The sequence below is a fragment of the Bos indicus x Bos taurus genome, chromosome 26, assembly GCF_003369695.1.
Source record: "Bos indicus x Bos taurus breed Angus x Brahman F1 hybrid chromosome 26, Bos_hybrid_MaternalHap_v2.0, whole genome shotgun sequence".
NCBI classification, from domain to species: domain Eukaryota; kingdom Metazoa; phylum Chordata; class Mammalia; order Artiodactyla; family Bovidae; genus Bos; species Bos indicus x Bos taurus.
The window spans coordinates 20,383,050-20,400,187 of NC_040101.1; the positions used below are offsets into that span (position 1 = coordinate 20,383,050).

General features: G+C 37.2%; 1 protein-coding gene across 3 annotated transcripts in view; it reads right to left on the reverse strand.

The window, feature by feature from the left end:
- Positions 1–17,138, reverse strand: part of SHOC2 (SHOC2, leucine rich repeat scaffold protein) — an 88,697-nt gene that overhangs the window by 26,997 nt on the left and 44,562 nt on the right. For all 3 annotated transcript variants that reach the window (XM_027528781.1, XM_027528782.1, XM_027528783.1), the window contains exon 3: positions 3,172–3,309. In XM_027528781.1, the coding sequence (XP_027384582.1) occupies positions 3,172–3,309 (138 nt within the window). The remainder of the gene's footprint in view (positions 1–3,171; positions 3,310–17,138) is intronic.

Sequence of the window (17,138 nt, forward strand, 5' to 3'; positions counted from 1 at the left end):
AACAATTAAGACTAAACTAGAGACTGGCTTAACAAGATATACCATAAATGTTGCATGTCCTAACAATATAACTAATAAAAATTGGGAGGAAAAAATGACCAAAAAGGGCTAGCAGCACAATCAATTCACTGACTGCCTCATCCACATTACTCTACTCAACAAAAATAGAATACATATTCAATTGCACATGGAATACTTATCAAGATAGACCATACACTGAGCCATAAAATAAGTCTCAATATATTTAAATGATTCAAGTCACACAAGGTATGTTCTCAACCACAATGAAATTAGAAATCAGTAACAGAAAGACCCCTGGGAAATTGTTAGATGTTGGGAACTAAATAACAAACTTTTCAGTAACATATAGATCATAGAAAACAAAAGGGCAGATTAGAAAGCATTTTGGACAAAACAAAAAATAAAACACAACATGTCAATTTGTGGGATGTTGTCAGTGGTATGTAAGAGGAAATTTTATAGCACTAAATGGCTGGGAAAGATTGAGGATGAGAGGAGAAGGGGACAACAGAGGATGAGATGATTGGATGGCATCACTGACTCAATGGACATGAATCTGAGTAAACTCCGGGAGTTGGTGATGGACAGGGAGGCCTGCCGTGGTGCAGTCCATGGGGTCTCAAAGAGTCGGACATGACTGAGCGACTGAAATGAACTGAACTGACTCTCTGAGAAGAGAAGAAAGGTCTTAAATCAATAATCTCAATCTTCCACTATAAGAAACTAGAAAAGGGGCAAATAAAATCAAAGTAAGCAGACAAACAGGAATGAGAAAGGTCAAAGTAGAAATCAATGAAATAAAAACCAAGGGAAAAATAGAGTAAAATCAATACTTTGAGACAATCAATGAACTGATAAAATTAATAAACCTTTAGCCAGACTGATTAGGAAAAGAGAGAAGATATAAATTGCCAATACCAGAAGAGAGAAAAATGGCATTACCACAGATTCCATAGACACTGAAATAATAAGCAAATGTTATGAACAATTTTATCCCCATTAAATGTGACAACGTAAATGGAATGAACACATTCTATGAAAGACACAAATAATGATCAAGTTTTCTCAAGAAGAAACTGATAACCTAAATAGCTCTATGTCTATCAAAAAAACTGAAATTGTTTTTAAAAAACATTCCAACAAACAAAAGTTCTGACTAGGTGGCTGTATCAATGAACTTTATCAAATAAGAAATATGCCAATTTATACAAATTTTTCCAAAAATTGAAGAGTAGGGAAAACTTCCCAACTTACTATATATAGTCAGCATTACTCTGAAACTGAAACTAGACAAAGGTTTTATAACATTACACATGAACATATTGTTTATTCTTATTATTGTTTATTTGCTAAGTAGTGATCAACTCTTTTGCAGCCCCATGGACTGCAGTTCTCCAGGCTTCCCTGTCCATGGGACTTCCCATGTAAGAACACTGGAGTAGGTTGCCACTTCCTTCTCCAGGGGATCTTCCCAACCCAAGGATCAAACCTGGGTCTCCTACACTGGCAGGCAGATTCTTTACTGCTGAGTCACCAGAGAAGCCCATATCGTTTATTAAAAATTAGCAAACTTAATTTTTAAAACTCCTACCAGAATGTATCTTTTTTCATTATTTCATCTTGGTAAGAAATTTCAATCTTATTATCTGGGTTTTTGTCAAATTCAGGGAAACAGTATTAAATTATATTTTACAGCTTCATTGTCTTACCTCTATTCTCTTTCTAGAACTTCTAGTCCTGTCTCCCATGACTTTTTTCATTTATTTTGTGTTTTTCTGTCTTTTTGTTCTAGACTCTAGGGGACAAGAATCAGAAAGATACAGGTTCTAATGGCTAGCTATTATAATCTGAAGAAGTCTCAGATTAACTTTTCTGTGAATAGTTGTTACGTTACCAGAGACAGTCTACTGTAACATTAAAAAAAATTCTGCTACAATTGTTTCTGCTTCAAGTAATGAAGCAGAAAGTAATTCAAGGTAATTCAAGCAAACCCTCCCATTGCAGAAAACTAAGAACACTTCTAAAACAAAAATCAGAAAACGAATATGATAATGACTAGCAGTAACCAGGCTGGAAACCAGCTGGGAACCCAGAAACAAGCAAAGCACGGGAGATTTTTGTCCTAAGAGCGCTCTCCCAAACAGAAGATGTAACTGAAAGGCGAAGGCATGTTTTGCCAAGAGTCAAAATCTAGAGCCTGCCAAGGGTGAGGAGTCTAGTAATCAGCATCAACTAGGACCCTACAGGGCTGCACCCTAGTATGAGGGGTCAATCAGAATTAAAACGGCCCTCCAATTACTCTGCAGTTTGCCTCTGAATCACTTGAGAGGACCAGAAAAATCACAACCCTTAGAACACGGATGGATTAAAGTGGTTAGTTACTCTAGGTACCTGAGAGAAGCAAATAAAAATTCTTCTGGAGAAAGATAACATCATAGGCCTCATGCAATTTAGTAATAGAACCTTATAAATATTCATTACTAAAATTATATAAACTAAGTACAGAGTAATTTTTTAAAATAAACCTAATAGTTTCCTCATACCACAGTGATAACTAAAAGCATCCAAAAATTTTTAAATTCCCTCTATTGTTTGTATAAATTTTGGGGCATTCAGAAATATAAACAAGAATTTATAAATATGGAACACATCAACTTTCTGTAGTTTGACTATGTCTTCAAAACACATTATGCATTTTGAGACATCTTTTCTTTTAATCCCTCGATATTACAGATGAGCAAATTTTAAAATGTACTTGCCATGTTTTAAAAACTAAACAGCAATGATCTTATTTTTTCAGTGTGGTCTACTTTAGCACAGAAGGGACCACACCCTATACAAGAGCATGCAATATTTCTGAAATAAGCAAAAACAGAGAATGCACCCATTCTGCAATTTAAGCACAGAGTTATAGAACATATAGACGTTACTCAATATTCTACCTTCTTTACAATTTAACTGAGCTCATTTCCTAAAACTTACTTTCCTTTCCTAGAAATGGAAATAAAAAATTATTTTAAAATACTATCTTTTAGAAGTTTTACCACTTCAACAATGCTGAATTTTAATCTTTTAACTTTATTATTGAAATAGATTTTAATGTCCAAGTAGTTATAAATGATTAACAGTATCTTCTTTCTCTTTTCATACCAATAGTATCTGGGAGGTCTAACAATTCATTGTGCTGCAAGTCAAGGTTGGTTATCTGTGTGCAGTTTCCAATCTCCTTTGGAAGGTGTTCAAGTTGATTGTGAGCTACATCCAGCGTAATGAGGTTACATAATTCACCTGTAAATTGATCAACATAAAAATGTAAGAATTTCTGGGAGATAAAACATTTTATATCATAACTATACTTTTTCTCACAAAATAAAAGTTAAACAAAATCTGAAACTCTTATTTGAAAATGACATCTTACAAATACTGAACTATGTTGTACACCTGAAGCTAATATATGGTTTTATGTCAATTATACCTAAAGAAAAAAAGAAAATGATATTGATAACATTAACATGTTGACTGTAAATCATTATCAACCAATATTATATATTTTTAATTAACCAATTTAACCACATTTACATTTGTATATTCTATACTTCAAAAAGAGCTTACTAATTTTTAAATCAAATTCAACACAATAATATCAGATAGATCTTGAGGGTCACCTTACCTCAAAATGTAAAGTAAGAGTTAGAAATCAAAAACTGCTTCTCAATTTAATATTACTCCAAAAGGATACAAAATAAGGTATTTTTCTCCTCATTCTGTTTGAAAGGACAGTACTGGCAATTTAGATTATTCTTAGTGTTTTTCTGTCTTCAAAAACTTATTTATAAAAGCTCGATCGGCTCTCTCATGATTTTTCCTTTTTTGGGGGGAGGGGCGAAGTTGGAAATTAAAAGACACTTACTCCTTGGAAGGAAAGTTATGACCAACCTAGATAGCATGTTCAAAAGCAGAGACATTACTTTGCCAACAAAGGTTCGTCTAGTCAAGGCTATGGTTTTTCCTGTGGTCATGTATGGATGTGAGAGTTGGACTGTGAAGAAGGCTGAGCGCCGAAGAATTGATGCTTTTGAACTGTGGTGTTGGAGAAGACTCTTGAGAGTCCCTTGGACTGCAAGGAGAACCAACCAGTCCATTCTGAAGGAGATCAGCCCTGGGATTTCTTTGGAGGGAATGATGCTAAAGCTGAAACTCCAGTACTTTGGCCACCTCATGTGAAGAGTTGATCCATTGGAAAAGACTCTGATGCTGGGAGGGATTGGGGGAAAGAGAAGGAGAGGACAGAGAATGAGATGGCTGGATGGCATCACTGACTCGATGGACGTGAGTCTGAGTGAACTCCGGGAGTTGGTGATGGACAGGGAGGCCTGGCATGCTGCAATTCATGGGGTCACAAAGAGTTGGACACGACTGAGTGACTGAACTTAACTGAACTGAAGTTGGAAATACTGAGCAAGTAAGATAAGTAAAAGTGCATAAAACTAAAAAATGGGTGTAGGGCATATTTCTGACACATCCTAAGCAACTAAGAAAAAACAGATTAACTGGATTTCAAAATTGAAAACTTATTTGTATAAAGGACACTATCAAGAGAATGAAAAGGCAACCCATAGAATAGGGGTAAATATTGACAAATTATATATCTGGGAAGGGATTAACAGCCCAATTCAACAGCAACCAAAAAAACCAATTTAAAAGTGTGTAAAGAAACTGAATATTTTTCCAAAGATATGCAAATAAACAATAAACACATGAAAGCTGCTCAACATCACTAATCATTAAAAAATGCAAATCAATTAGATGAGATACTACTTTATACCCCTGAAGATGGCTGTAAACAAAAGCAAACAACAAAACAAAACAAATGTTGGCAAGGATATGGAAAAATTGGAATCCTTGTGCTTTACCTCCAGGAGCCCCACCACAGGTTCTCAGAGTGAAGATAAAAGTCCCCTCCTATTCTCACCCTGCATACCATATTCAAAATCATATACAGAAAATCAAAGATAAAATTTTGAAGGAAGACAGAGGTGGGGAAAAAACTTTACCTATATAGGAACAAGGTAAATACATTGGACTTCTCTTCAGTAATGATGCAGGCAAGAAAAGAATGGAATAGAATACTTACAAAGTGTTGAGGGAAAAAAAATCACCAACCTAAAAGTTTGTACCCAATGAAATTATCCTTCAAAGTAAAGGAGAAATAAAGACCTTCTCAGATGAACAGAAATGAGGGAATCTGTCACCAGTAGACCTGTCTGTAAAGAAATATTAAAATTAACAAGTTCTTCAGAATGAAGGAAAATGATGTAAGTCAGAAACTTAGCTCTACATGGAGAAAAGAACAATAGAGAAGGAATAAGATAAAATCTTTTATATTCTTAAACTCTTAATTGATCTAACAGATAACAGTTTGTTAAAAGTATGAAGAGCAGCAATATACTGGGTAACTATAGATTAAGGGTAAATGAAATGAATGACAGCAGTGTTATAAGGGACAGGAGAGAAGAACTGGGAATATTCTGTTATAAGCTACCACACTGAGTGGTATAGTGTTATTTGAAGGTGGACTTAAATTAGCTGTAAATTTATGCCACAAACTCCAGGGCAATCACAAACATACATACAAGCGAAAAAAAAAAAGTAATACAAGTATAAATGATATGCTAAGGAGAGAAATAATGAAATAATACAAAATGCTCAGTTAAACCCAGATAATGCAGAAAAATGATGTAAGACCAAAAAAAATAAAAAATAGAGAACAAGTTATAGAAAACAGTTCCAAATATGGTTGATATCAATCCAACTAAATCAATAAATACTTTAAATATGAAAGTGAATGCAAGAAGACAGAGACTATCAGAAGGAACTTAAGAAATAAGACCCTGCCCCCAACCCCACTAAATAGTACAGTCTTTTAAAAACCTACTTTACAGACACAGGTGGATTAAGAATAAAGGGATGGAGAAATACAATGTTAATGTTAATCAAAAGAAAGCTGAAATATTTACACAGATTTCAGACAAAGCCAACTTCAAAACAAGGAAAATTATCAGAGATACACAAAGTATTACATAATGATAAACAGAACAATTCTCTAATAAAAGCCTCAAAGTGTAAGCAGCTGTTTATCTCCTCCGCATATTGTGTAGTATCTAGCACACAGCACTATGTTAACTGAAAGAATAAATGATAACTGGGGAAAATAAAATTTGGATGCTAATACTCTTCATGCCAGAAGTAACAAATGTTTTGTGTATTTGCCACAACTGTTCTAATAATACTCAAAGTTGTTTCAATTCCTAGGAAAGTAACTCCCACTACTTTAAAGGAAGATGCACAAATTGAAGTATATAAGAGTCCCAGCACATAAATAAAGCAAGTTGAGAGGAGACTATGGCTAACTATAGCCTATATGAAACTGATATGATTCAACTCAGCTCAATTACTGCTATATTACAGGACTCCTCAAACTCAATACTGAAATATTTTAGACCAGATAATTCTTTGCTGTAGAAAGGTGTTCTGTGCATAAGCAGCATGCCTGGTCTTTTTAGCCAAAAGATGCCAAGAGCACCTCCCCACCAAGTCATGACAATCATCTAGACATTAACAAATGTCCTTTGTTGTTTAACATTGCCAAAACTGCCCCAGGTTATCACTGCAATGTTGGGATGAGAAAGCTCAAATACTGTCCAATCCTCACACTTTTCAAAAAAAACCTAGAAATTTATATTTTCATATAAAATCTAATGTTCAAATACTAACAACTAATTTTTAGGTTAAAATAGAACAAAACACTGCGTTATCAAACATATCTGTGGACTTTTTTTTTTTTACAGTATTCAGGACACCAGTTTGATACCCATGAACACAGAAACAGATGAATTACCAGTATCTTAGGACAGGAACTTACATATTACTATCTAACATTAAACTAAAAAATAAGTGTTTTAAAAATGCAGAATATAATTACTTTGATTCAAATTAAGTTAAATCCTTTTTGATTTATGTAAATCACCATCTATATAACTGAATTATTTTGAGCCTATATGCTCTCCAGAAAATCATCCTCTAACAATACAACATTCTACAACATCAGGAAATCATGTTAACACTGATACATTAAGGAGAGTGTCATCTACTAATCTTTCTTTCTCACAATCTAGTAATTATGGTTTTGAAAATGCTTAAAACTCAGGAAATGTGATTTAATTTTTTAACAGTATCAGCACACAAAAATAACCTGATTTTTAAGTTTGATCTGTCAGTCCTTGAACTACAATAAACTCATGAGTAAATTATACATATTGCGGAATTTGAAACTGATTTTTAGATTTTCCCCAAAACCCATGTATATATTTTAAGACATGAAAAACATTTTCTCTTAGGAACTGAATTTTCTTCAGTCCAATGAAAAAGATCTAAAAAACTTCAGGGGCGTTTATAATTAATAAAAGATAGCTTCCAGGAAAATCTAAAATATTTTCAAAACTAATCCAAAATGTCCTATTAAATGTACAAAACATTTTTAGTGCGGGGAAAAAAGAAGTTTAGATCTGTCTTCTTTAGAGCAATGCTCATAACTGCTCAAGCTTTTTTTCTTCATATCCAAATAGTCAGAAACATCTGACAATTCTGAATATATGATAAACTCTGCACTAGTCAATACTGTGCCAGGATAAGACTCTGTGTTACCATTCAGAAAAGACAGGATATTAAATATTGAACGAGTTCATAAAATACTTTCACACTATTTATTATTTCTATACTTTGTCCAATTATCTAGTACTTCTAAACATTTATTTCACTATGTATGATCCAAATATTACTTTAAAAACATAAGTTCATTTCAGATGGTTCTAAAGAACAATAATCAATATCTTAACAGTGACTTGTCTCTGGCTAGGTTTAAGAGTAGTTTTTCTTTTCTACTTCACATATTTGTATTTTGTGATTTTTCGATGTTTTTGTACATCTTTTAATCTAAAGAGGAAAGGGGGGGACAGATTCAAGACATAAACATAAGCAGTCTCTCCTACACTGTACATGAAGAGCAGTTTTCAAACCATAAAGAGAAGTTTCCTGGCTGTGGAGCAGATGTACCTTTTAGTGAAAATGAATGCACCATGTGATCATATTGATGACACCAGCCATTAATATGAAGCATTTTATGACTCACATTCCATACTTACTAAGCAAATTTTTAAAGTTTGACTTCCTACAGAGAGAACATAGACTTCATTGATCCACCCTGCACATGTTTATTAAGCACCTACTGTGTGCTAGACACTATTCTAGGGACTGAAGACACGATAGGGAAAAAGAGGGAGAAGGCAAGAAAAAAGTTTGCTGCCCTCAGCGAACTTGTATTTTAATAAGGAAAAATAAACAGTATATAATCAAGGTGAGGCTGTAAGGAGAAAAGGAAAGATATACCCATTTGAATGCAGAGTTCCAAAGAATAGCAAGGAGAGATAAGAAAGCTTTCCTCAGCAATCAGTGCAAAGAAACAGAGGAGAACAACAGAATGTGAAAGACTAGAGATCTCTTCAAAAACATCAGAGATACCAAGGGAATATTTCATGCAAAGATGGGCTCAATAAAGGGCAGAAATGGTAGGGACCTAACAGAAGCAGAAGATACTAAGAAGAGGTGGCAAGAATACACTGAAGAACTGTACAAAAAAGATCTTCATGACCCAGATAATCACAATAGTGTGATCACTCACACTCAGCTAGAGCCAGACATCCTGGAATGTGAAGTCAAGTGGGCCTTAGGAAGCATCACTACAAACAAAGCTAGTGGAGGTGATGGGATTCCAGTTGAGCTATTTCAAATCCCGAAAGATGATGCCGTAAAAGTGCTGCACTCTATATGTCAGCAAATTTGGAAAACTCTGCAGTGGCCACAGGACTGGAAAAGGTCAATTTTCATTCCAATCCCAAAGAAACGCAATGCCAAAGAATGCTCAAACTACCACACAATTGCACTCATCTCACACACTAGTAAAGTAATGCTCAAAATTCTCCAGGCTAGGCTTCAGCAATACATGAACCGTGAACTTCCAAATGTTCAAGCTGGTTTTAGAAAAGGGAGAGGAACCAGAGATCAAATTGCCAACATCCGCTGGATCATCAAAAGAGCAAGAGAGTTCCAGAAAAACATCTATTTCTGCTTTATTGACTATGCCAAAGCCTTTGACTGTGGATCACAACAAACTGTGGAAAATTCTGAAAGAGATGGGAACACCAGACCACCTGACCTGCCTCTTGAGAAGCCTGTATGTAGGTCAGGAAGCAACAGTTAGAACTGGATATGGAACAACAGACTGGTTCCAAACAGGAAAAGGAGTACATCAAGGCTGTATATTGTCACCCCACTTATTTAACTTATATGTAGAGTGCATCATGAGAAACGTTGGGCTGGAGGAAGCCCAAGCTGGAATCAAGATTGGCGGGAGAAATATCAATAAGCTCAGATATGCAGATGACACCACCCTAATGGCAGAAAGTGAAGAGGACCTCAAAAGCCTCTTGATGAAACTGAAAGTGGAGAGTGAAAAAGTTGGCTTAAAGCTCAACATTCAGAAAACTAAGATCATGGCATCTGGTCCCATCTCCTCATGGCAAATAGATGGGGAAACAGTAGAAACAGTGGCTGACTTTATTTTTGGGGGACTCCAAAATCACTGCAGATGGTGACTGCAACCATGAAATTAAAAGTAAAATTAAATTACTCCTTGGAAGTTATGACCAACCTAGACAGCATATTCAAAAGCAGAGACATTACTTTGTCCACAAAGGTCCATCTAGTCAAGGCTATGGTTTTTCCAGTGGTCATGTATGGATGTGAGAGTTGGACTGTGAAGAAGGCTGAGCACCAAAGAATTGATGCTTTTGAACCTGTGGTGTTGGAGAAGACTCTTGAGAGTCCCTTGGGCTGCAAGGAGATCCAACCAGTCCATCCTAAAGGAGATCAGTCCTGGGTGTTCTTTGGAAGGACTGATGTTGAAGCTGAAACTCCAATACTTTGGCCACCTGATGCGAAGAGCTGACTCATTGGAAAAACCCTGATGCTGGGAAAGATTGAGGGCAGGAGGAGAAGGGGATGCAGAGGATGAGATGGTTGGATGGCATCACCGACTCAATGGACATGGGTTTCGGTGGACTCCGGGAATTGGTGATGAACAGGGAGGCCTGGCGTGCTGTGGATCATGGGGTTGCAAAGAGTCGGACACGACTGAATGACTGAACTGAACTGAGGATGTATAAAAGCTATAAAAGAAAAAAAAGCAAGGTCAAAGAGTCTGATGGTGGGAAGCAGAGATCAGAGGTATTGACAGTAAGCAGAAAAGGAAAATAACCCCAATGGAGTAGCATTTTAATATACACAGCTAAATAATGGAAGAGGAAAGAAACAATGGAAACATCTGGGGGAAGCTGAGTGAACAGCAAATACAAAGACTCTGAGGCAAGAAAGCAGTTCAAAACACAACAGAAAGCCAATGTTGCTGGAATAATGAGTAATGAAGAAAGTGATAGATGAAGTAGCCAGGAGTCAGATTTATTTAGAGTCTTGTGGGCTAAGGTAGCAACTTCAACTTTGACTAAGAAAATAGTGGTGTGGGTATTAAGAGTAGTGTTTTCTTTGTTTGTTGGAGCAATTTCAGGTTTACAGAAAAACTGCAAATTAAGTACAGAGTTCTTATATACCACCCTCCCCATAATTTCCACTATTACTAACATCCAACATTGTGCATTACAGTTGATGAACCAACATTTATACATTATCATTATTAACTAAAAGTCCATATTTTACACTGACATCCATCCACTATTTGTGTTTTCCAGTTCTGTAGATTTTGGTAAATGTGTAATAGCCAGTACCCATGATTACAGTATCATATGTAAGTTTTACTGATCTAAAAATCTTCAGTGTTTCACTACTCATTGATCTGAGTCTCCTGTACTAGGGCCCCTGGCAACTACTGACCTTTTACTTTTGCCTTTTCCAGAATATTGTATAGTTAGATTCATACGATACACAGCTTTTCCAGATTAATTTCTTTCATTTAGAAATATGCGTTTCTTTTTTACCACGGAACAATATTCCATTGTAAGGAATATTTTAGCAATTTTTAGCAATTATGAATAGAATTTTTAGCAATTATGAATAGAACAACTAAAAATATTTTCTGTACAGTTTTTTGCATGGACATAAGAGAAGGCAATGGCAACCCACTCCAGTACTCTTGCCTGGAAAATCCCATGGACGGAGGAGCCTGGTAGGCTGCAGTCCATGGGGTCACTAAGAGTCGGGCACGACTGAGCAACTTCACTTTCACTTTTCACTTTCATGCGTTGGACAAGGCAATGGCAACCCACTTCAGTATTCTTGCCTGGAGAATCCCAGGGATGGCGGAGCCTGGTGGGCTGCCATCTATGGGGTCGCATAGAGTCAGACACGCCAGTGACTTAGCAGCAAGTTTAACTCATTTGGGTAAAGAGAAGCATGACTGATAGGTTTTATGGTAAGACTGTGTTCAGCTTTGCAAGAAACTGCCACTGTCTTCCAAAGTGGCTATACTCATTTGCATTCCAACAGTAATAAATGAAGTTTGCACAAGTATTTGGTATTGTCCAGCCAAAAACAACAGAATAAATAAAACTGTGGTATATTCACACTATGGAATATTATACAGTAGTGAAAAATAATAACTTCTAACTATGTATACCAATATGATAGCTTAGTGAAGAACTGTAAATCTGTTTCTGTTGCTGTTGTTCAGTTGTGTCCGACTCTTCATGACCCCATGGACTAGAGCATGCAGGCTTCCCTGTCCTTCACTATCTCCCAGAGTTTGTTCAAACTGTCCATTGCGTCTATGATGCAATTCAACCATCTCATCCTCTCTCACCCCTTCTGCTCCTGTCCTCGATCTTTCCCAGCATCAGGGTTTTTACCAATGAGTTGGCTCTTCACATCAGATGGCCAAAATATTGGAGCTTCATGTCAGCATCAGTCCTTCCAATGAATATTCAGGGTTGATTTCCTTTAGGATTGACAGGTTGAACTTCTTGCATTCCAAGGGACTCTCAAAAATCTTCTCCAGCATCACAACTTGAAAGCATCGATTCTTCGGTACTCAGCCTTCTTTATGGTCCAACTCGCACATCCATACATGACTACTGGCAAAACCATAGCTCTGACTCAGTTCAGTCGTGTCCGACTCTTTACCACTCCATGGACTAAAGCACTCCAGGCTTCCCTGTCCATCACCAACTCCTGGAGCTTGCTCAAACTCATGTCCATCGAGTCTGTGATGCCATCCAACCATCTCATCCTCTGTTGTCCCCTTCTCCTGCTGCCTTCAGTCTTTCCCAGGATCAAGGTCTTTTCCAATGAGTCAGTTCTTTGCATCGGGTGGCCAGAGTACTATAGCTTCAGCTTCAGTATTATCCTTCCAATGAATATTCACGGTTGATTTTCTTTAGGATGGACTGGTTTGATCTCCTTGCAGTCCAAGGGACTCTCAAGAGTCTTCTCCAACACCATAGTTCAAAACCATCAATTCTTAGGTGCTCAGCTTTCTACACCATCCAACTCTCACATCTATACATGACTAGTGGAAAAACCATAGCTTTGAAAATACAGACCTTTGTTGGGAAAGTAATCTCTCTGCTTTTTAATATGCTGTCTAGATTGGTCATAACTTTTCTTTCAAGGAGCAAGCGTCTTTTAATTTCATGGCTGCAGTCACCATCTGCAGTGACTTTGGAGCCGCAAAATATAAAGTCTGTCACTGTTTCCATTGTTTCCCCATCTATTTGCCATGAAGTGGTGGGACCAGATGCCACGATCTTACTTTTCTGAATGCTGAGTTTTAAGCCAACTTTTTCACTTTCCTCTTTCACTTTCATCAAGAGCCTCTTTAGTTCCTCTTCATTTTCTGCCATAAGGGTGGTGTCTTCTGCATATCTGAGGTTACTGATATTTCTCCCAGCAATCTTGATTACAGCTTGTGCTTCAACCAGCCTTGCATTCACATGATGTACTCTGTATGTAAGTTAAATAAGCAGGGTGACAATATACAGTATTGATGTACTCCCTTCCCAATTTGAAACCAGTGTGTTGTTCCATGTCCAGTTCTAACTGTTGCTTCTTGATCTGCATACAGATTACTCAGAAAGCAGGTCAGGTGGTCTGGTGTTCCCATCTCTTTTAGAATTTTCCACAGTTTGTTGTGATCCACATAGTCAAAGGCTTTAGTGTAGTCAATGAAGCAGAAGTAGATGTTTTTCTGGAATTCTTTTGCTTTTCCTATGATCCAGGAGATGTTGGTAATTTGATCTCCGATTCCTCTGCCTTTTCTAAACCCAGCTTGAACATCTATAAGCTCTCAGTTCATGCACTGTTGAAGCCTAGCATAGAGAATTTTGAGCATTATACTGTGTGAGATGAGTGCAATTGTGCAGTAGTTTGAACATTCTTTGGTATTGCCTTTCTTTGGGATTGGAATGAAAACCGATCTTTTCCAGTCTTGTGGCCACTGCTGAGTTTTCCAAATTTGCTGGCATATTGATTGCAGCATTTTAACAGCATCATCTTTTAGGACTTCACATAGCTCAACTGGAATTCCATCACCTCCACTAGCTTTGTTCATAGTGATACTTTCTAAGGCTCACTTGACTTCACACTCCAGGATTTCTGGCTTTAGGATGAGTGATCACACCATAGTGGTTACTGGCGTCATGAAGATCTTTTTTGTATAGTTCTTCTGTGTATTCTTGCCACCTCTTAATATCTTCTGCTTCTGTTAGGTCTATGCTGCTGCTGCTGCTGCTAAGTCGCTTCAGTTGTGTCCGACTCTGTGCGACCCCATAGAAGGCAGTCCATCAGGCTCCCCCGTCCCTGGGATTCTCCAGGCAAGAACACTGGAGTGGGTTGCCATTTCCTTCTCCAATGCGTGAAAGTGAAGAGTGAAAGTGAAGTTGCTCAGTCGTGTCCAACTCTTAGCGACCCCATGGACTGCAGCCTACCAAGCTCCTCCGTCCATGGGATTTTCCAGGCAAGAGGACTGGAGTGGGGTGCCATTGTACTGTTTTTATCCTTTATTGTGCCCATCTTTGCATGAAATGTTCCCTTAGTATCTCTGATTTTCTTGATGAGATCTCTAGACTTTCCCATTCTTTTGTTTTCCTCTATTTCTTTGCACTGTTCACTTAAGAAGGCTTTCTTTTCTCTCCTTGCTATTCTTTGGAACTCTGCATTCAGATGGGTATATCTTTCCTCTTCACTTGCCTTTTGCTTCTCTTCCTTTCTCAGCTATTTGTAAGGCCTCCTCAGACAGCCATTTTGCCTTTTGGCATTTCCTCTTCTTGGGGATGGTTTTGATCACTGTGTCCTGTACTATGTCACAAACCTCTGTCCATAGTTCTTCGGGCACTCTATCAAATCTAATCCCTTGAATTTATTTGTCACTGCCACTGTATAATCATAAGGGATTTGATTTACATCATACCTGAATGGCCTGGTGGTTTTCCTTACTTTCTTCAATTTAAGCCTGTTTTTTGCAAGGAGTTAATGATCTGAGCCACAGTCCGCTCGTGGTCTTTTTTTGTGCTGTCTGTATGGAGCTTCTCCATCTTCAGCAGCAAAGAATATAATCCATCTGATTTTGGTATTGACCATCTGGTGATGTCCATGTGTAGAGTCATCTCTTGTGTTGATGGTAAAGGGTGTTTGCTATGACCAGTGCATTCTCTTGGCAAAACTCTGTTAGCCTTTGCCCTGCTTCATTTTGTACTCCAAAGCCAAACTTGCCTGTTACTCCAGGTATCTCTTTACTTCTTGACTTCCTACTTTTGCATTCCAGTCCCCAGTGATGAAAAGGACATTTTTTTTTTTTTTTTTAGGTTTTAGTTCTAGAAGGTCTTGAAGGTCTTCATCAGATCAGATCAGATCAGATCAGTCGCTCAGTCGTGTCCGACTCCTTGAGACCCCATGTATCACCTTCTTCAGCATAGTGGTTGGAGCATAGACTTGGATTGCTATGATATTTAATGATTTGCCTTGGAAACAAACAGAGATCATTCTGTTGTCTTTGAGACTGTACCCAAGTACTACATTTACGACTCTTGCTGACTATGAAGGCTACTCCACTTCTTCTAAGGGATTCTTGCCCACAGTAGTACACATAATGATCTGAATTAAATTTGCCCATTCCAGTCAATTTTAGTTCACTAATTCCTAAAATGTCAGTGTTCACTCTTGCCATCTCCTGTTTGACCACTTCCAATTTACTGTGATTCATTCATGCATGGAGAAGGAAATGGCAACCCACTCCAGTGTTCTTGCCTGGAGAATCCCAGGGACGGGGGAGCCTGGTGGGCTGCCGTCTCTGGGGTCGCACAAAGTCGGACACGACTGAAGCGACTTAGCAGCAGCAGCAGCATGGCCTAACAGTCCAGACTTCTATGCGATATTGTTCTTTACAGCATCAGACTTTACTTCATCACCAGCCACATACACAACTGGGTTTTGTTTTCACTTTGGCTCAGCCTCTTCATTCTTTCTGGAGCTATTTCTCCACTCTTCTCCAGTAGTAGTATGCCAGATGCAAAAAGCAGCGGGACACATTGCCCCTCATTTCCAGAATTCAGACAGTTAAAATATTCATCAAACAGACAGGCAATTTTTGGAGGAAAAAGGTTTTCCCTCCCTTCTCGAGACTGCAAGTATTGATAATTAAAATGCTTAAATAAGAAATTCCTGACCATTATTGAGAAAATGAAATTTGTGGGGTTTAACCAGTAACAAAGAAACATTATTATACAAACATGTGAATACACTATTTTCTGTTGTGTTTTAGGCTCATAAACTATTACTACAAGAGCATTAAGTCAGTCAATCAGACAAGATTCTTATGTGCACATTCTCTTTTCCAGACATAAAACTAGACACTAAAGACACAGACACTACAGTACACTAAATGCTTGTTTTCATGAAATTAAAAATTAGTAGGAGACTACATGTGATTTGAGGAAGGCTACAGAGGATCCCGTTTATTAAATTTCAACATTAAAGAGTCTTTCTTTTGGATCTTCAAGACCAAGGGAAGATACAAGGCAAGATGAGAGAGGACACCTGGAACCTTCAATACCAAACTAAGGAATCTGGATCTTTTTGATCAAATAATAAAACAAAATTTAAAGCTTCTGAATAATGCATGATAATCAGAATGCTATTCTAAAATGACTATTTACTCATAGATTTGAAAGGATGGATAGCTTAGGAAGCATAGTCTATTAGGAAACTACTGTAACTAGCTCACATGAAATAATATGAGGGTCTATACAAAATCAATGGTAGAATGAACGGGAGGGCTATCTCCCACTAGGAGACCTATTAAGAGAGATGGCAAAAGCAGTATGAATGAAATAAGACAAGTAATTCTCAAATTACATATGGTAAAGCCCATATACAAATTGTTGGAAACCAGAAATAAAGAAAAATATTAAAACTATACAGAGAAGAAAATACTTTACAAACACACAAATATAACAGCAAAACTCTTGTCAGAAACTAGGCAAGCCAAGAAACAAACAAACAAAAACATAGGGAAAGGAGAGCTATTTTAAAAATAATGAATAAACAAGAAAAGATGCCAAACTAGGATTTTGTAACAGGAAAAACCACCATTAAAAATGAAAACAAAATAAAGGCTTTCAGACCTATAGAAAGCATAAAAAATTCAATCAGAGGAGACCTGGGCTACAATATGCATTAAAAGAAGCTCTTTGGGCAAAAAGCAAATACCAAATAGAGATTCAGATCTACTCAAAGAATGAAAAGCACTAGAAGGAATAAATACATGAGCAAATATCAAAATTTGGGGGCATTTTTAGTCTCTTTAAAAGATAAAAAAAGATGATGACACATCAAAAGGCACAGGAACCAACTAACATAGAGTTCACAGTAAGCAAAGCTGGAATAATTTGAGCAACAAAACGGTAAAGAATAATCTTGGATTGAAACCCACAGAATAAATGAGTCCAGACTGATATAATTAACTGAATAAATAAATGGGGGAGAAAGGACAGCTCTTC